Source organism: Miniopterus natalensis, chromosome 5 (genome assembly GCF_054644295.1).
Source record: "Miniopterus natalensis isolate mMinNat1 chromosome 5, mMinNat1.hap1, whole genome shotgun sequence".
NCBI lineage: Eukaryota > Metazoa > Chordata > Mammalia > Chiroptera > Miniopteridae > Miniopterus > Miniopterus natalensis.
The window spans coordinates 74,345,162-74,366,802 of record NC_142085.1 but is presented as its reverse complement, the minus strand read 5'-3'; the positions used below and the strand labels follow the sequence as shown (position 1 = coordinate 74,366,802).

At 40.9% G+C, this 21,641-nt stretch overlaps 1 protein-coding gene across 1 annotated transcript in view; it reads left to right on the top strand.

Moving 5' to 3' along the window:
• Window positions 1-8,880: 8,880 nt before the first annotated feature.
• Window positions 8,881-21,641, top strand: part of MAP3K5 (mitogen-activated protein kinase kinase kinase 5) — a 157,531-nt gene continuing 144,770 nt past the window's right edge. The window contains exon 1 of the mRNA XM_016204919.2: window positions 8,881-9,328. Within this exon, the coding sequence (XP_016060405.2) occupies window positions 8,881-9,328 (448 nt within the window). The remainder of the gene's footprint in view (window positions 9,329-21,641) is intronic.

Genomic DNA, 21,641 nt, shown 5'->3' with positions numbered 1-21,641 from the left:
CTTACAAATTAGATTTCTGTTCTAGAGATTAAAGTTATCTGTAATTAAAATAAAGGTAATAGAAATATTACCTGGGTGTTTAGGTGTTTTGTTTTGTTTTTAAATGTATGTTGGGCCCTTACATCAGAAGATTTCAGACAATCTTGAGGGCAGCCTATATTTACACGTGTCAATCTCTGCTATTCATATGGAATTCCAGATATCAAGATAATTTTTTATCATCCTCCTGGAAAATGAAAGACTGTAACTGGTATTGAGTCAGGATAGTACTAATTGGGAGAATAATTTGGGTTTATACAAAACATATTTTTAAAGTATAATAATACATACCATAGTATAAGCTTGATATGGGAATGCTTGTCTTTTGAAAACCAAAAGCAACTTGTAGCTCAGAAAACGGAGCAAAGTAAATTTGAGAGCTTTCACCAGAAGAATCTCCTTTAACATTTCTGAGTCTCAAATTACATGTATTTTAGACCACTTAATATTGTCCCACAGTTCTCTAGGCGCTGCCATTTCTTTTTCTAGTCTTTTTTCTTTGTGGTTAATTTCAGATAAATTCTGTTTCTATTACTTCAAGTTCGCTGACCTGAAGTGTCTATTTCTGTAGGGTCTAATTTGCTATTTACCAGTCAATTAAGTTTTAATTTTAAATACTGCATTTTCACATCCAGGAATTCCATTTGGTTCTTTGTTATATCTTTCATTTCTCTCCTCATTATGTCCATGTGTTCTTTTCAACTTTGAGCATTTGTGCATATTCATCATGACTGTTTTAATGTCTTCATCTGTTAGACATCATCTCTGTCATTTCTGGATCTATTTCTACAACTGATTTTTCTCCTTGCTAAGAGTCACTTTTTTTTAATCCTTTGTTAAGTTTTGATAGGATGCCAGATGTTATGGGTTTTACTTTATTGAATGTTATATTTTTGTTATACTTCTTTAAAGGATATCTTTTTTTTTTTAATTTATGGGTAAACTTTCTTGTTTGTAAGCTTCTTTTTAAGGCAGGCCTAAATGGCCTTTTTTCTAGGGATAATCTAGCTCACTTGTAAATTGTAACTTTTCTAGGACCTCTTCTAAGTTGTGATTTTTCTAGGATCTCTTCTAAATGCTCCATGTATTCAATGAGGTCTCTCTGCACTGGCTGGAGAGAACCTAAATTATTACCAGCTTTGTGTAAGTTCTTGAAATTGTTCATGTTCTAGCTCCCTGATACTTTCCTCAGAAGTTGTTCTTTCTGACCTTACAAGGTTTTGGCCTATACATGTGCAGAATGGTATTCAAAGACTCTAAGGATTTTGTATGCAGATTTCTGGAATTCTCTGCAGGCTCTGCATAACTTCTTCCTCTTGAATATTCTGTCCTTCGCATTCTAACCACTAAGTATTCTCGAATTCCAATCTTTTTATCCTCAACTGAAGGCATCTGGCCTCTGTTGCTGTTCTCCCTCCCTACACCACTATCCAGTAATTGCCTCCTGACAAAATGGTCACCTCACTCATTTACCATTTTTCAAGGTTCCCCACCATGCACTGCCTTTTGCCTAATACATAAAAATACAGAAAGTAGGGAATTATATATAGTATGTTGCCATTTTATTAAGAAATTGAGACACGTTTGTGTATGTGTATATATTACAGAATTCAATTGCAATGTAACACATTACTTTAAAAAAAATAGTTACTTGGATTTTTGATTCTAGCCATGAAAGAGAAATAGGGCCTAGAATTATCCTTCCAGTGTAAATAACCAGAAAAGCAAACAACATGGTTATGTATAGAGATAGTCAACATTCCTTTTTAAATAGTTGCATAGTACTCCATTTAGTGACTATATCACAGTTTATTAAACCAGTAAAATAACCACAAGCCACATATGGCCATTGAGTACTTGAAATGTAGCTACTGTGACTAGAAAGCTAAATTTTATTTTTATTTAATTTTAATTACTTTAAAATTAAATGGCCACGTTTTCCTTTCTTACTTTTTACTTTTACTTTAACCATTTCCTGAACACTCTTGGCATTTATATTTAGACTTAAATACTTGCTAGATTATGGTGATTCAAAAAAGAATGTAGATGGTAAGTTTGTGGTGAAAAACCCAGGTAAAAATTTTTTTGTCTTAATATCTTAACAGATTGGATTCTATCATAGCTTTTATAGTGGTCATTCAATATAACATACACTTAATTCAAAAAAGTCACTTATTCCTTATATTTTAAGTCCTTTATAAGTAATGCATGATTTTAAAATGGTTTATAATAAAATTCAAGGTAAGCTTTTATGCTAAAAATTTGGGGGTGTCATTACCCACTAATAGGGTTTCTGCAAGAGGAACAGTAGGACAGATGTCTATGCTTGCCTGAGGAGGATCATTTTACTCACCTTTAGAGTTTATTTTAATCTCTTTAGGCACTGAAGTTCCTAGTACTACTTATGTAGCTAAGCTCTAGTAAGTCTGTTCATTTTAAAGCATTTACTGAATTGCTTAAGATGAAAAGAACTGCAAGAAGAAGATCTCTATATGATAAAGTTGCTTTATTAAGTTCTATAGGCATATTGAAGGAGTCCCATATTTAAACTTAGTTAAATCACAAATCTGCTGGATTTCGGGGGTCAGTGTAAAGTTCCTTGTGTGAGTCTAATCTTTGCCCATGGCTGAGAACCATCACTCAGAAGTTTGCTGAAGTGGACGAAGAAAGAATTTGAAGCTACTGCATATCCAAAGAAACAAGGTTCATTTTGCAGACTTTTCTTGGAGAATTAAGAAATTCAAAATGGCCCTGCTGGGCATGGCTCAGCGGTTGAGCATCGACCTAGGATCCAGGAGATCGCAGTTCGATTCCTGGTCAGGGCCCATGCCCGGGTTGCAGGCTCGATCCCCGGTGGGGGGCGTGCAGGAGGCAGCTGATCAATGATGACTCTCTCATCATTGATGTTTCTACCTCTCTCTCCCTTCCTCTCTCTGAAATCAATAAAGATTAAAAAATTCCAAAACATGATTTTGTATATTAAAAATAGCATAAATTATGAAACATGTCAATCTTCAAGACAAAACGGAGGCATCAAACAACATCCAGCCTTGTTGACTTCAGCCTCAGATGTTTCCCCAAGACTTCACTCTCCCTGGCTTCCAATGGAAGAGTTTGGAAACACAGCCACTGTATATAGCTGCCAGAATAAGTAAAAATGGTCTTTCGAGATGATATTTTAATTCCAAATTTGGCAAATAGACTCTGTCTCAAGTACCCATCTCCCTTCTTTTAAACTTTATATGGCTGTTAGGTGAACTGGGTGCATGTCCAGAACAAAAATGCAGGCTGACCCGATAATCTTATCACTTCATTACAATTAGGGGCAATGGATAATAGCACAGGCTCTGGATTGAAACCCTGCTCTTGTCACTAATTTCTTGTCTGGCACTGGGTAACCATTTTCCCGCAAGGGCTCCTCATCTATAAGGATGGAAGATTTGAGATATACATATAAAGCAGTTAGCATGGTGGTGGGCACTTATTGTTATTATTTTTCAACTGGAAATGAATCCCATTGGACCATGTTATTACTAGAAAATGAACATGGCATCAGTTACAATGGTAGAAACTTAATTGTGCATGAAAATTAGCTATTTGTCTTGTAGAGTTTAGTTTCCCATAGTCTAGATTCTAATTGATGCGTCTCCAGAGTATTTTAGTCTCTGTTCCCTGGAATCAGTCATTGACTCTCAGACTTGGATTTAAGGCTTTGATGAGATTCATGCCCACTGTTTTTGGTATGCCTACCTCATAATTGGTGGTGTGTTTTCATCGAGTCATATGATATCGGGTTATCTCTCTCTTAGAGCTACTAGTGGCTATTGATGGTCCATACCTGGATCCAAATCCCCTAAGAGTTGCAAAATGATGATATTCTAACTACCTTAGACTTTTTATATGTATTAGCTGAAATATTTCTATAAAGAGAAAGTTCCCTCATCTACTATTTGGTTTTCCAGTGGCATCTTCATTTTTTACGCATTTTAATTCAGTATGATAACTGGTATCTCAACTGAATACTTAAACATAGCACATCAGAGCTTCAAAGGATTTTCAGTTTAATTCAACATTTTATTTTATGGATGGAGAAACAGGCCCAAAGAGGTTAAATTAGTCTAATTTCTAAAAGCTCATTGGTAGTTATCAGAGTCTCAACAGGAAACAGGATAGTTTGAGATGGTTTTATTTACAAAAAGACTAATTACAAAGGTATGGAAAGGGTTTAGGAAAGCTTCAAGGGATTGTGCAAGAACTTGGGGCTAACAACTTCAGAGCTATCATTATTTCCAGGTGCCAAAGGACAAAGTGAGGGACAGTTATGAGACCCTGTAAGAAAGTGAGTCCTATAGCATCTGCCACTTGAGAAAAGCAATGAGTTCCTATTGAGGAACAGAGTCAGCCTCAGCCAACTCACAGGGTCCCAATATCCTTCCTTCCTCAGATCCCCTGCCAGGGATCTGCATTGACCAAACCCAATTGGAAAACAGAGAGTAAGGGAACTCACTGATTTGATTCATACAAAGACTGTGGGGATATGAATAGAGAATGGACCCAGAGGGGGAAAATTCAGGAACAGATAGCAAAGTCAGGATTACAATTCATATTCTTGCTCCTAGTCACACCATTCTACAACACACTCAAATGTTGGCTTACATCCACAGATCTTATATTTGTAGAAATAACCCATGGCCCAGGATGATGTCAGCTTCCTCTGGAATGAATTTTGATGATCAGATCCTGGCATTACCTCAATCCAATTTCAGGGTTTGAGACTTTTTTCATGGCTTACTCAGATGTCTGGAGGTAGGGCTGCTATCTGGATTGTTTTACTTCTAGTTCACCCTGACTTATAGGCTGTATCATCCTTACTTTTGTCCTTCCAGGTGTTGTCAAAAATATAGGTCAACCTCTCAGCTGCCTAATTCAGGTCCAAAAAAGTTGCCAGACCTGGAGCTGCACCTGCTGTAGGCACATCCTCTGGGCCATTGTCCTCTCTTCTAGAATCTGGCCAAATAGTTCCTGATTATCTCGTTAGTTCTTTGATGCCTTCAGTGAGAGGGTATATCAAATTACCTAACCTGTCATAATCAGAAGCAGAAATCTCTCCCTTATATTTCTTCACTTCTTTATTAGGAAAACTCTCTTTGTCATATCTGCAGGTGTTCTCAAGGTGTCCCAAGGCCCATCTCTAAGTGGATGTATATTGACTCTGAGAATACAGTTCTGATCAGTAAACTTCACTTGTGATGGTTTGTCTTTTTAATATGTAAAGATGTCATAGAATCTTTATATGTAATTCTATCACTCACTGATGTGATTTAATTCTTGTCAAAAGCTTCTAGGAAAGCTGCTATTTATGGTAAGATCTAAGCAATATGTTATCTCTCTATTTTCTTGGGTTTCTTTTTTCCCTAATGTAGAATGCCAAGTTGTGAGCTTACAGTGAGAAATATAATCCCCTCGGTTTCTCACATTAAGGTAATATAACCAGAAAGCATTATATCTGATTTGTATTATTTTAGATTCCTCTGAAATGCCTTCATTTAGTTAATATTTAATATAATGTTCTTGGCTTTTAAATATATTAAACAAATTTGAGGAACATAAAATTTTTTACAAATCCATATTCAATTACATTCTATTGTCCCATGTCCTATCTGATTCTATGTAATAAAGTCTTTATAGAATTTAATGCCAGAAAAAGAATTGACTCTTCACATGAATATTCGTATCCTCATGTGGATAGCAACCAAAACACACAGAGCTAAATTTAGCAATCAATTAAATTATGAATATTTCCCAGGTGCTTGATACTTTTACTGGTTGCTTTGTCGGTTTCTAATAATTTAAAGTTATATTTATGTTGTTTTGCATGTAGCCTTAAATACTTTTTAGAATTAAGAGTACAGTATATTGTATTCTCACTTATCTGAGGATACAGAGAAAGAGGCAAACTACTTACCTAAAATAAAAGCTAGCTACCTAGGAGATCCTTGCCTGTTTCAGGCTTAAAAGTCACCATCTTGGCCCGGCCGGGCGTGGCTCAGCGGTTGAGCATCGACCTGGGATCCAGGCGATTGGGGTTCGATTCCCAGTCAGGGCACATGCCCGGGTTGCGGGCTCGATCAATGACTCTCTCATCATTGGTGTTTCTATCTCTCTCTCTACCTCGCCTTTCCTCTCTCTGAAATCAATAAAGATATATCTAAAAAAAAAAAAGTCACCATTTTGCCTCTTTAAAAACAAATCTGAGAGCCCAAAATAGGCAATGATTTTGCTTGTGCCTTTTTGGATTAGAAAAAAGTACTCCTTTTATATAGACAAATTGCAAAAATGCACAGCCTCTGGGTGATTCAGTTAGAAAAAACGCTTTCATTTCTCTAGATGGACACCCTGAGCCAAGCTTGCAAGCTGAGGGCACACTGGGTACCGGCATCACACCTGTCTCCTCTGTCTGCTTGCATTCTGCACATTTGCGTTGAAGGTTGAACTATTTGAATTTATGCATATTTGACTATTTACCAGCTATAAAAATGGAAGTTTCATATGGTTCAACCTAACACATGCCATGTAAGTTTAATTAGCTAAACCATGCCATTTACTTAGTGAGAGAGCCTTAGGACCGGCTACAGTCTTTCAGCATTGCACTGGGGTTTGGGTGTCAGTAATCAACAACATCTTTAAAGTTATTAAATCAATTCAAAGTGAAACAAAGTGATCAAAAATAAAAATTGTGTATAAAAATGACTGAAAAGATGTGGAAGGGAAGCAAAGGTGAAATGGTCTAAGAGGTTATGGTTTTTGGAAAATACCTTTATGTATATAATCTTCTTTGCATAGTAAAATGCTATTTGAGAATTTAGGCATTTTAGTTTTCCGGAAAAGATCCTAAAGAATTTCCAGTGTTTATTGTTTTAGGACAGAATGGGGTACACGATGATCTCCCACAGGAGTCTGCAGGTTTGACAAGTTGTTATTAAAGAGTATGAAGTTTCCTTACTATAAATTTCCTATCATCCTACATATATTTAGAAAGAGCTAAGGCCTCTGCTTCCTGGAGGCACAATCGTGTAGCTGCGAGGTTTTTTCTTCTTCCTCATTACTGTTTTCTCCCTCCTTTTAACTCATTATTGCTCCACTCTTTCCTCCTCCCCCCCCCAGGCTTGAATGTAATTTGCATTATTCTTGTACCTTTTTCATAGAATTCAATTTCAGTTCCTGGATATGGGAAGCCCCAAACCTGTGACTTTATTTCCTTGCAACTCTCACTGGTTTCCCTAAAGTTACAGCATTGTGGAGAAGCTTTCTGAGAATTTCCACATGTTTTTGCTCTTTAAATAAGTAGATGCTGTCTGAATGCTCTTAAGCCATCCAAGCATTCCCCCCACCCCACCCCGGGGCGCAGTTTAAAGAATAGAGTAAGTCACTTAATTCCCATCTTTCAACTGGCGGCCGATGATTTGCCAAATCCGGCATAGACCTGGTCTTCTACCCCAAGTATATGGCACAGGTGTGTGTGTGTGTGTGTGGTGGGGGGAGACTGTTAAGATCCTAAATAAGAATGCTAACTCGGCCAGGAGTTGGAACTAATCAATCACTCATTAATGATAACACAGCTATTGGAAATTTTTAAGTGAAATGTGCCAAGGGAAGACCTGATAAATCTGGCCTGCTACTTCCAGAGCGCCACGGTCACGGCTAAGCCACCCTCGGGTTTGGGAGCTGGTGGAAACCCTCCCGCCTTCAGCAGCGCCAGCCTCCGGGGCCGCCCGAGTCCTTCCCACCGGCGCCGTCGAGCGAGCCCGGCAGGGCCCAGAAGGGGGCGCCGTGGGCACGGGAAACGCTGCGAACGCCTCTGGAGCAAGCTCCGGGGGCCCCAGCATTGGCGAGAGAGACTTTTTGCGCCGCCCCGTTGTCGCGTGCGCTTTGGGCTGTGCCTGCTCCAGGTCCTCTTAGGTGGAGGCCGGGTTGCTGGCGGAGAACCTTGGCCCCGCGCCGCGCTGGGGCTGAGGTCCGGGAGCCGGGGCGCGATCAGTTTCGTTCGGGCTCCAGCTTCCCAGCAGCGCCTCCTCTGGGGCGGGCCCTGCCGCTCGGTGCCGCGACGAGTGGGCGGCAAGAAGCCGGTGGCCCGCAGGGCAGGCGGCTGCGAGGAGCGCCGAGACTCCGGCGGCGAGGCTGGCGCGGGCACTAAGCGGCCGCAGCGGTCTGGAGAAAAAGGAGGCCGGGGAGTCGGAGGCACAGAAGCGAGGAAGGGGAGCTGCCGCCGAGGACGGAGGCGGATCTGTCCCGACGCGCCGCCCAGGGAGCCCGCCCGCGCGTAAGGTGCTGCCCAGGTAGCTCCGCTCCCCGCCCAGGGGGCGCTCTCCCCGGCCGGGCCCGGCCCGCCCCGCCCCGCGCGCCCGGCGCGGAAGGAGCTGGGCCGCGATCTGACCGAGCCGGACGCTCCGTGCGGGCAGGGAGGGCGCTCGGCGCTCTGACGGACCCGGACGCTCCGCGCCCCCAACGCGGCGCCCTTGAGCTGCACGGCCGCGCACGTTTGCCCGCCGATCTGCCCGCCCGCCCAGGAAAGGAAGCGCTGTCCCACCCCCTGTACCCTACCCCCTGCGGCGGGCGAGCGGCGCGGCCACGGAGGCGCCGAGGAGGGGCGAGACGCCCCCGGGCAGCGGCGTCCCTTCGGGGGAAAGGGCGCCGGAGAGGAGGCGTCGGCGCGGCGCGGAGGGCGCGACTCGCGATGGCAGCTGCCTAGCCCGGCGCGCGCGGAGCAGCCCCGAGCTGTGGCTGCCCAGACGGAGCGGCTGCGCGGGGGACGCCGCCGCCGCCGCAGCCCGGCCCGGAAAGATGAGCGCGGAGGCGGGCGAGGGCATCACTTTCTCCGTGCCACCCTTAGCCCCCTCGGGCGTCTTCGCCTTCGCCGAGGGCGGCGGCTGCCGGAGGGGAGGAGCGGCGGCGGCGGCCGAGGGCGAGGAGAACCAGCTACCGCCGCCGCCACCGGGCAGCTTCTGGAACGTGGAGAGCGCCGCCGCCCCTGCCACCGGGTGTCCCGCGGCCACCTCCGGGAGCGGCGCCACCCGTTGCCGGGGCAACTCTGGCGGCGGAGGCGGCCGACGGACCACTGTGGCATACGTGATCAACGAAGAGAGCCAGGGGCAGCAGGTGGTGGCCGAGACCGAGGCCCTGCAGAGCCTGCGGGAGGCGTGTGAGTCGGTGGGCGCCTCTCTGGAGACCCTCCATTTCGGAAAACTGGACTTCGGGGAGACCACGGTGCTGGACCGCTTTTACAACGCAGGTGCGTATGCGCGCCTTGGCCGCCCTCCCCGGCGAGGGGTCGCGGCGTGGGGGAAATGGGCTCCTGAGGGCGGCAGGCATGCTTCCTCCTTGCTCCGTGCCCCACCTGCGGGGCAGCGAGCGGCGCCCGCGGGGGGCGGTGCGAGAGCCCGCGTGTCTGCCAGGGACCGACCCGCTCACCCGCGCCCGCGCTGGAGCCCTGGGGTCCGCGGGGTCCTCGGAAAGAACTGCTGTTCATTAGCCCTCATCAGCCCTTCTCCGTTCAGGGTCTCGGTTTCCCTTGGGTCAGGTGTGACCCGTGCTGCCCTCCTGCATCTACCTGTGATTGTTGCAGGTGACGGTCTCCTTTCTTTCTGTGTGGTTCTGGGAGCACAGAAACCATGACGTGCCGCGAAGCCAGCCGCACGCAGAGTGTGTAGCTATCAGTGTGCATGTCTTGTCACGATCTTCCCGACTCATTGTACCTAAACAAGTTTACTGGCTTGAATTTCCCATCTCTTATCAATCTGAACTTTCAAGTAATTGTTTCCGAGAGTAGTAACCTTGTCACTTACACTAAACTTGTGTGGCATCTTCTTAGGATTTCAGTGAAAGAACTAGAATCTGTTTTTATTACCCCATATACCAGGATGGGCTGTAAAGTGTGTAATTTAACGTTGTTTAAAACGCTGATATGTTATCTTAATAACTAAGACTAAACCGGCCATGAAAGGGATTGCTAGCATAATCCATGAAAAAATAAGTATGTTCTGAGCCTATCACAGATTTCAGTGTTATTGCAGTTCTAGTGACTGAAGCAATTAGCTATGTGTTAGCAAATATTAGAAATAATAACATTACTGAAATTAACCTTTAGTACCCTGTGCAACCAGTGTTGAGAATATATACTTATTTTTATAAGTGTGGGCGGACAATGGTGGTTTCAGACAGTAAGGTTCTTGCATTTGTGATCACATAAAAGGTTTTATATTCCAATCTTATTTTGAGTTCTAATTCTCTTCAATTTCTTCAAAACACCTGAAGTAGGCTTATGTTAGTTTTGGAATTCATCCAAAGTTGACTATTTTAAGAACAAGAACTTCATGTTAAGGAAGTCAGACTAAATAAACTAGGACTTTCTGGGTTTTTTACAGCCTTGGTCTTCATAACTGAACATGAGTATAATATAGTGTAGCTTGGTTCTTTGGGTTGCTTGCTATAAAAATTATATAATAACTTTTCTAAAAATTACAGCACTCTTATTTTGGGATTATAATGTGGAAGAAGCTTCAGAGAACTGAAAGATATGTGAGGGAAACACCCAACCAAATAGTTTATTTTTATTGCACTGATAGCTTTTCTTATGTGGCTCTATTAAAAAAATCTTAAATTGTGAGCTAATCTGAAATTTTTCTAACAAGGCTCACTTACTGTTTATTCTCCAAATACTGTCCCTGGGAAAGGGAGATAGATTAGACCTGACGTTTGAATTGTATTTCATTTAATCCAAACAAGCCTATGAAGGAAGTACCGTCTTGTCCTTCTTAGGTGAGAAGACCTAAGGGATCCATGACTGGCTCCACGATTCAGGTAGCAACTGGTCAGTGCCAGATTCCACTTCCCGTGGCTGACTAAAAGGGCATGCTTTGCCCTGGCTGCCTCCATTTAGCTGGGCTGATTTACCCTCAAAGTCAAGAGAAGCTCTCTCTCTCTCAGAATCATGTGACGGGGGCTGGCAGGGAACTTCTGAGCCATTTGGGTGCAGTGTGGAATAGCTGGGAAGACTCACTCTAGGAAGACCAGTGTTTGCAGGCCACCTCTCTCAGCTTAACGCCTGCCTGTGCGAGTGACATGAACTTTGAACCCTCTCATTCAGTGTGAAGATGTGACAGAATGAAGATGGGTATCAGTTTTGTCCAAACCCTTTGTATTTCTAAACTGAGGATTGCTGAGTTTGATGGTAGTCCAACTTTTCTTCTGATTTCTAAGAAAGCAAATGTTCCTCCTCCACCAGGATTTGGCAGAGTTTTGTGTGAAGGGCCAGATGGTAAATATTTTAAACTTTGCAGGAGGTCTCTCTCACTTTTCAACTCTGCAGTTGTTACGTAAGAGCAGCCATAAACGATACCTAAACAAATGATCATGGCATTAGTCCAATAAACTATTAATGGACACTGAAATTGGAATTTTATATATTTCACAAAATACAATTCTTTTCAAATTTTTCCTCCAACCATTAAAAAATTTTTGGCTTGTAAGCTGTACAAAAACAGGCCTGGCAGGATTTTGGTCCCTAGGCCATGCTGACCTTTGCTCTACATCCAACACCTTCATTTGAAAGCTGAATCATTATGATATAGTGGGAAGAGCACTGCCTCTCAGCTTAGATCTGAGTTTCCATCTTGGCTCTGCTCTGAACCATGTAATTGTGAGCAAGGCCTTTCATCTTCTCCAAAAAGGCTTGTAAAATTGACCAGGAATGGAAGTGGAGGATTGAACTAAATTTCTGATTTCCTTCATTTAATCTTGTAAGTTTGCAAAGGCAAGGCAGAGTAGTGTGAGCATTGGAACCGGAGTTTCAAGATCTGGACTCTGGTCCTTGGTTCTCTGATTGGGAGCAAGTCATTTAAAATCTCAGAAAAGAGTGGAGGGTTGGCCTGCTACTTCTAGACCTCCAGTGTCATGATTAAACCACCCTCCCTTCAGCTCTCAATTTCTGTACTTTAAAATTATAACATTATTAATACAAAATGAATTATTTTAGTCTATAGACTTGTATATATCATGTTCCCTAAGGAGTTGAGAGTTGGTGGGGAAGGCAGATTGAAAGCCTGGCTGTAGCTGGGCCTCTGAGAAGGTCCACAGAAGAAACACATTCTGGAATCAGGCCAAGAAACCCATTCTGGAATCAGACTGGTGGGTGCGGTGGGTTCAGTGGGTTCAGAGGTGACACCTGAACTGCGATGGGAGGGTAAGCAAGGACAACTTAATGAGGGCCTCAACATTTAAAAGGAATGTTAGTGTTCAAATAGCTCAACTTAATGAATGAGTAAGAACTTAAAACTTGGTTACATTTTCACAAGCTTCCTCTCTATGTGTACTGGTGTCTTTTTAAAGAATAGATTGCAGTTAAAGGTTTTCACTGATTCTCCCTGTTTGATCATTAAACTGTAATCTAATTTGTTCTTTACATTTGTCATTCTGTCTTTCATTCCTGTTCTGAGGGGAAACTAATGTTCAATCAAAGCTTTTACAAAAATACATCGTATTTATATATACAAGACTATCACTCATATGGCAAATGCCAAGCTAACATTCCCAGTCCCCTGCATTGTAGGCAGTAAATCTCTATGAAAACCAAGAGACGTCCATGATACAAATATTAGTGAAAATAGAGCTATTCCTTTCAGACACACAGACCCCCTACTGTCAGGGTCTCAAAAAAACACCCCAAAAAACACCCCTTTATTGATTTCAGAGAAAGGGAGGGAGGGAGGGAGAGAGAGAGAGAGAGAACGAACCATCAATGATGAGAGAGTCATTGATCGAGCCCACAACCCGGGCATGTGCCCTGACCGGGAATCTAACCCTGATTGCCTGGATCCTAGGTTGATGCTCAACCGCCGGGCCACGCCTGGCCGGGCCCCATTCACTATTTTAAACATTCAGGAAAATTATGTTACTGAAACCTAAAACTGGGACTTTAAATGCACCTGTGCTTGTTTTAGAATCAGTAACTTTTGCTTTCCTCTGTGTTTTGTTATCATCTTGGCCAGGAACCTACCTCACTTTGGATTGGTGGTGATGAGAGGAGGGGCTGTGGTGCATTCTGGGACTGGCATAACCTTAGAGTAAAGGCTAGCTTTTTGCATATAGTAAATGTATGGAAAAACTCATTATTTATTATTTTTTTCCTATTTCACCATGGATGAGTGAAAAGTATCATGGCAATCAACAGAGCAGTATTTGAGAACGTCTGATCTAAACTACCTGCAGTCTCTTCTCACCTTTCAGTCACTGTTTCTTCATGGAAGAAACAAGCCGTAGCACAGTTATCAAGGGAGCAAACTTGGTCAGACTCATAAAGGAAAGCTGTGGTTAGGAGGGGATGAAAAAAAAGTATCCCAGTGATGCTCCGCACATGTTTTTTCTCTGACCTTTTGACTTTTTGCTGGCACGCCATTACCCACCCTTTATGAACCCAAAACACTGTGTTTCCTTTTGCTTTCTTGAAGGCAAAATTACAATTTGCCAAAAAGAGTTTTACTAGAAAATTGGGGGGAAAAGCAAAACTAAGAGGAAAACTCCAAAGGACAAAAGTAAATTTGTTTTTAGATCATCCATTTCTTATCCTGAATAGTCAACTGCAGATTGTGACTGACCCTGCTTTCCAGGCTCCAGGGGTCCTGGTTTCTTTCCTCAACTCCATCGCCTGTGGTGTGTTTAAGACATTCATCATTTGGTAGTTCAAGTTGGTTCCACTTGTAGGTGAAGCCTAATTATGAGAGCACAGTGTGGCGTTGTCTCACCTGTGGCCTTGGCTGGTGCCAGCCTTCTGAGAGTTCTGTGCAACAGGTCAGTTCCTCTCTCGTGGCGACAGGGACTGTCCCCTGCTTCCTGTTTTGGAGGCCTGGTTAGAGGCCCATTCAGTTCCTGTTTCTGGTTTGCTGGATCAAATTGGTTCACATCTTCTTTGTGGAGCACTGAGAGATTGGTAAGCCCAAAGCCCAGAGAATGTGCAAGTCTCCACTGAAAGGTCCCAGCTATTTGCTTGCCAAATAAGCTGCCCCAGGGAGTCCTTTCAAACACCACCCCAGCCCACAGGGGACAAGATGAAAGTTGAGACTGTGGTAAATGAAGTGGAAGTAGATAGCTGCAGGAACCCACAGCTATGTGGATATCAGGAAAAAGGCAGAAACCCACTGCTTTGGGAAAGTTATACCTTTTGTTTTGTTTAATTGCTGTAAGTGCCTTTATCTTTCTTTTATTTTCTTAATGAAGATTCATGAAGTTGCTCAGACATAAATTTAGCAAGTGACCTTAAATTAGTGGGGAAAGCGGAACATTTGTGGAATCAAGTGGGTAACTAAGATAGTTCTTTCTTCTCAAAATCTTGTCTTGAAAACAGCCTTGCCATCCCATAATTTGGATACAGGTAAGTGGGGAAACTGGCTGTATTTAAGAAAGATAGGGAACAAAATTAATTTTGGAAATTTTATTATGGCATAAAAGAAAACTAGGAAAGCAAAACAAAATTATAAATTATTTAAAAATCCACTGGTGATTCTAATAAATTGTTGTTTTTTTGGTTGCTTTAATATTTAAGCTTTCTCTCTGGCTGGAGATACTGCGTAAAGATGTTGATCAAAATATGTATCAAATTTTTGGAGAGGGAGAAAGGGTATGAGACAAAGCTGATTTTTTTTTTTTTTTTTTTTATAATCCTCACCGGAGGATATATTTTGTTGATTTTTAGAGAGAGAGGGTGAGTGAGAGAAACATTGATTGGTTGCCTCCCATACATGCCCTGACAGGGATCGAACCTGCAACCTTTTTTTGGTGTTCAGGACAGTGCTCCAACCAACTGAGCCACTCAGCCAGGGCAAAGCTGATTTTTAAAGTTTTGTCTAATCCAAAAAATTTTTAAAGTGAGTACTTACATCCATGTGAGTTTTATTTTGTAGTTTGTTGTGGTTTTTTCCTGTAAAGAAAACATAGAAGAACTAAAAGATGCACAGCCTAGGCTAATTGTGGCAATTTTCTTAGGGGAGGCAGAGGGAGGAGAGACTAGGCAAATGTTAACAGACTTTTCTAAAAAGCATAACAGAACAGATCTCTGTAACTTAAATGCCATAGAAGTTGTACAGGGTAATAGTAAACATTCCATTACAAGCAAACCTTTTCTGTTATAGTAGGTAATCAACAATGAAGACAGCAGCTGCCTTTGGTATATGATTCATACAGGAAGGAAGTTATAATCCTTTGTACAGCAAATCTCTAAAAATGGTTAAGACCAATTCTATTAGTATTTTGCAACACTTTCAGTCTCTTCTTAGAACTCTTAAGAAACAGAAACGTGGGGAGAGCTGCGCTAGTGAATGTCAGGCTGTCAGTTCATTCGCTCCAAAATATGTAAGACCTAAGTATTTGCCTAAGCCAGAGAATTCATCATCCTTGGAAAATCTTGGTTACTTCTATTTCTTACTTAAAAACCACCCAATGAAAATAAGTAAGCCCAGGGTATTACATGTCAAATACTCCTTAATGCCACATTCTGATGTTTTCTAATATGTTTATTGTGACAAATACTGTCTTAGACCTGAGGCAGCCAGGATCAGGAAGGGGGTTCCTTCTGTCCAGGACTATGCTTTTACCTCCAGCTAGGTATTTCCCAATTTATAGTTTGGTGAAACTCGGGTGCAGGTGATTTTATGTGGCTGTATCAGAATGATAATATAAATGTATGTTGTTCTGTGCAGTGTTAGTACTCTTTTGATCATCTTATTACCTCCATATAGTAAATAAATGTGGCCATATAATTATCTGTGTTTGACAGTTGAGGAAACTCCTCCTGGAAAGGGTATGTGACTTGGCCAGAGTAAAAGTAGTTGAGTAGGAGTCCAACTCAGGTCTTCTGACTTCCAGAGCATGTGTTTTTCCCACCATACCACACTTTCCCTCTATAGTGAAAAAAATTTTGAAGCACATATGCTGTTCAAGAGGAGCAGTTCTAACATCTTAGTCCAGGTACCATTATTATGAGGAAGAGTCACAGTAGTGATACTTAAGTTCTGGTTCCCTCTTGCTAACAAATTTCAGTGATTTCTTAACAGTCTTGCAAAATAATCCATCAATAAACTGACGTTATTATTTCTTTGTCAATACCAAAGAGGGAGCCTATAGCCTAGACTGAGTCCTGGTTGCCAGTTTATTGCCTGGAGCTATAAACTGAGCTTCTTCCAGGTAAGTCTTAGGCTGTTTTCTGGGCATGGTAGTAGGATGGGCTGCCAGGTGACAGACCAAGCCTTTCTCTGGAGTGAGCCAGAGAGCTGGGTTGACAACACAACCTGGGGACACATCCTTTCCTTGGTTCCCTGAGAAATTCTGCCTCTTGAGTCTGATTTGCTTTCCTCTGGTGTTAGAGTATATTCCCAGTAATTCAGTTCTACAAGCACTTATTCATTGCCTGTGATGTGCCTCTTACTATGATAGATGCACCAAAGAATGATAAAAGAGAAGCAGGCATAAACCTGCAGGATAATAGAGGCTTATGACATATCTGTTTCCATGGGAAAAATTGATGCTAAGAAGAAGTCAGGAGGAACTACCTGTACTCCCCATTTCCCCTACTCAACTAATTCTTCTTTAAAAATCATTTAAAAAAATTTAAGTTACAAAGCATTTCAGTTAGAAAGTAGATAAAATAGTATATAACATTCATGCATTCATTACCTAACTATAATAACTGTTAAGCATTTTGACATTTATTTCCCTTCATCTCCCTGTCTCTTTTAGAGAAATAAATAATTCTGGACAAAACTAAAAACCTCTTTCTACCATATCAGTTTTCCTTCCTGGGAAAGTGTTCCTTCATCAGAAGTACTAAATTATAATTTTAAAAAATCTAAAATCATGGCTCTCTGCAAATGTGAATAAATGGCAAAAATTTAATTTTATTAACTATTATTTAATGAGAAAGCCACTAAGATAATAAAATTGGTTCAAAAGAAAATTTGAAGAGTCAATATCATACACACACACAATCAGGAATGCTGAAATATATTTGCAAATAGATGTAAAACTGACTAATGCCTTTAAGGCAATTCTGTAAAAATATATGTTGGAGTCGAAATCAATTGTATCTCTCCCAACTAATATTCATTTGTATTGCTGTGGACGAGTTATTTCCATTGCTATAAGTTTTGCAGAACTTAGGCTTATCCCAACAGCATTGTAAAATGGCCTTGTCACTAGGACAGTCAAAGGTGCACATCCTTTTAAAAGTAGGTAGTCCCCAGAGGATGTGCTGAAAGGGAGGGCTCTTTTTTGTCCATTTCCAAGTCTTTGACAACTTTTCTTCATAGTCAGTCATTCTCAGCAGGCTCTATGTCTGTGTGTGGCTCAAATGTTCTTACCCAGCCTGACTTAAAGGGCCTGTTTTCTTTTTGGAGCTCCCTGCCATCCGAAGCTGGGGTCACCCTAAGAGGTTCCCAGATTAACTTGTTTTGACCAAGTATCCTAATCATGATTGTTTCAGGTCAGGAAACATGTACAAATTGGATATTGGGATGTCTGTCACCTAGGTTTTGGATATGATATGAAGGTACAAGAACCAAGGTGCACATATTTTTAAAATCAGAGGTGGATTAACCAGAACCAAGTCAGAAATATGCCAGGGGGATGCCTGCAGTGTCTTCATTTTTATACTAGGAAATCATTATCATTATTAATGGAAACTTCAGTAGTCTAGACTGCTCCAAATAGGCTTATCTTTTGGAGAAAAAAAATCCGTATTATATAGAGGGCTGGCAAATTGCTGTGAAATTCTATATGCTAGATAGTATATTACTTTGGTCTTGTAATCTAGGCAGGTCATACCCAGCTGAACAAGATGCAGCACCATGTGTTGTACCATTCACTGTACATGTCTGATTTTATTCAGTCTTTAAAACAGCTCTGTGAGGCAGATAGCAGCCATGGATCAGTTTTACTTATGGGGGAACTGTGACTCTGCAAGGATTATCTTTTCAAGTCCCTTGGCTATAAGGGGCAGTGCCAACTTTTGATCCTTAAACTAAGTTAGTAGTCTGTTCATTTATAACTATGCTCTCCTATCTCCCAGAAATAAATTTTCTGTTTGAAAACATTTAAGTTGTCATTAATACCAGGATCACAGTCTTATCAGTAGACATTTATTGACTCTTTAGAATATTTTTTTCTAAGGCCTGTACAGAATTAAAAGAGTGCAATTTCTCCATTTTATGATCTTAAAGTCTACCCATTGAGATCAATTTAATAAATAATTATTGGGAGCCTACTACATGCAAGGTGAATGAATGCTCTAAGTAGTGTATAAGTAACAAATCCAAGGGACTTTTTAAAGGACTTCATAATCTAAGTGATTTCATTGAACTGTACGGTTGAAAACATTTATTGTTGCTATAATGGAACATGCATTGAAAATAAAAATCTTATACACCTATAAATGCATTAGGCTCCCCACTTTATTTTTATATGAAATCAGTATTATATTGAAACTTATTTAAGTAAATTGCCAGATTTTATTAAAATCCTTTAAGATCTTTTATAAATATTGATAAGATCTCATTAAGTCAAATTTCAGGGGGGTATTATAATTCTTTAATGAAGAAGAATTTTTTTATAGTGACTCTTATGGAAGCAAATGGAGTTACAGCCTGAGACTTGAACCTTTTTTCTTATGTTTTGTTTCTCTAGGACTAGAATTTGATCTGTATTTAAATTCGCTCGTATTAATATTTTCAGTTTGTAAAAAAAATCTACGCTGTTTTAGATCATTGAAATGTGCCAACAATGTCATTTCAACTTTGTGTTCTTTAGGTCTGTAGTCCATAATTGTGTGCTTGCTTGTTGCTAATGTTTGGGGTATATGGTCTTTGGCTGACAGCAAAGTCAAGCTGAATGCCAAGTTATTGAATGTCTGGGCGAGAATGAGAATAGTAAACAAACAAAATTTCATTTAGATAGTGGAATGTAGGTGGCAGATATGCATTGGATACATTATAGATGCCGAACCATATCTATTATGGTACACACATAGACTAAGGCTAAAATGTGGGCTATCTTTGAAAGTTTTAAGTAATATTTATGAATTATACTGTATTTCCCATAATATGTCTAATTATTTTGAGTCATATATGTATATAATTGATGTACATCAATCAGCTCTATCAAAATGTTTCCTCAATTTTTAGCATTTTGTCTTGGGAAGCTGGTTTTGGTTGACCCCAGTAAAAACTCAGACATTCATATCTGGACAGTTAGCTTTTAGTTTTTCAAAATTAACTTCTGGTTGTTTTCCCAGAGATGCATACTGGCCTAGTGTCTACTGTTAATATATTATCAGAGTAAGAAAAGGTTTGTAGGCAACCTAGAGGGGACAGGGAGTCTAGCTTTAAAACTTAATATATCTCTGTGTGTGTGTTATTAGTTGCAAGCACAGTTGAGGTATAAGTTAGTTGGTTTGACCTAGTGGAATTAGAGAACAATGTTACAGCTTGCGTGTGAGTTATGACAAGAATGGTTGGCTTGATGTTTCTTGCCAAGCAATTTAGTGCTGCCTATGTTTTAAGTGCTTAAGTTACACTTGGCAGTTGGTAAATCTGAAATAAAATTGGGAAGGAAATGCTAGCCTAGACTTTTAGCAGAGTCCTAGACTCTTCTTTCCTTTATAAAATCAGTAGTGTAGAAAAATTTATGTAATGATTAAACATGACACGTGACCGGAGTATCCAAGGACCAATCCTGCTATGTTTATTAGAATGAATGTGGACCTGCACGTCTACATTCTTTGTTTCCAAAGTCTGAAATTAAGAGTTGTCAGCATTATGAAATCTTTGCACAGTCAGTTGTGCTTTTTATTTAACATTTAAGTTCGAGGAGTATTTTGTTGGTGTTTGCTAGGCAATTTAGTGTGTATTCAAATGAGTGGCATACCTGTGGCACAGGGATTACTTTTTTTTTTAAAAAATATGTCTTTATAGATTTCAGAGAGAGGAAGAGGGGGAAAGAGAGAGAGAGAGAAACAGTGATGAGAGAGTCATTGATCAGATGCCTCCTGCACACCCCCTACTGGGAATCGAGCCTGCACCCCGGGTATGTGCCCTGACCAGTAATCAAACTGCCATCTCCTGGATCATAGAGCTATGCTCAACCACTGAGCCACACTGGCTGGGCTTGATTCTTTAAGGCCACAGAAGTCAGAAGAAAGGCAGATAATTCCCAGCAAGAATTTGTAGATGACAGAGCTTGAATAACCTTCATAGAGTTTTATGATTACATTTATAACTCTCATTACCTGTGGTTCATTTGATGCCCATTTATGAAATCTTTGAGCGGATAAAACCTTGATATCCTAAGAATGATATTCTTCTATTTTAGACAAATCTCTTTACATTTGGAACCAAAATCAAGATCTTTCCCTGGTTGGCCTCCAACATTAAGATGTATTTTTACTGTTTGGTGAAATGTGGATAAGTCATGGAAAAGTGATGTCTCACAATTTCCAAACTTCATGGAGCTCAGGACTCTGCATTTACTTAGATTGTAGTAACAAAGCAGGTTTCATCTTGTCAAACATACAGCAAGCATTCTTGATTATCCAGGATTATAGCTTCTCATTACCTGTTTTCATTCATTTAAAATCTGAAATAGCCCAAGGGCTGGGCTCCATCCTCAAGTGGTTCCAGAAGCAAGTGAGTTTTTCACACAAAAGCTGTTGCCACTGTATTGTGATTTGGAAATTTTGAAGCAAAACCGTACTATGGCATTTATATGTTGCTCTTTTTTTTTTTTTTTTTAAATCCTCACCCAAGGATATGTTTCTATTGATTTGAGAGAGAGAGAGTGCACGCTAGAGAGAGGAGAAACAGTGATGTGAGAGTGAAACATTGAGCTGTTGCCTCCCATATGTGCCCCACCAGGGGATTGAACCCGCAACCTAGGTGATGTGCCCCGACTGGGAATCGAACCCACAACCTTTTGTTGTACAGTACAGTGCCCCAACTGACTGAGCCACTGGGCCAGGGCATGTTGCTGTTTCTTAATTTTCCTAGACGACTGCTCTTTGTTTAATAGGTTTGTGCTTTCCTCTGAAAATACCATTACACATATTGAAATAATTTTGTAGAGGCAGATGTATGAAGCAACCATGATTTTTCTGTTTTCAAATTCTATTTTGGGGGGTTTGTTCTGTTTGGTTCATTCGTCAGGATAGTAAGAGCATGTTACCTAAACAGAGTTCCGTACCAGAGCCACACTTAATTTGAGAAGATTTTCTGAGGGCATTAAAGGAGAAATAGGCTATGATTGGAGACTCCTAATTTGCTTTCAGTTTCTGGTTATCTGGTCTACATGCTGAATGCTCAGTTTATGGCTGGATTGGGTTATAAGCTTCTGTTGACTTTATATTTAGTCTATGAGAATTTTCAAGACTTGTAATTGTCCCCTTTAGCCACAGAAGACAGTGTTACCCAACTTTTAAGCCATAATATGTACCTAATATGTGATCACTAGGAAATTTTTTCCTGAATCCACCATATTGCATAGTTATTTATAAGCTTAAGGTTAGCATTCAT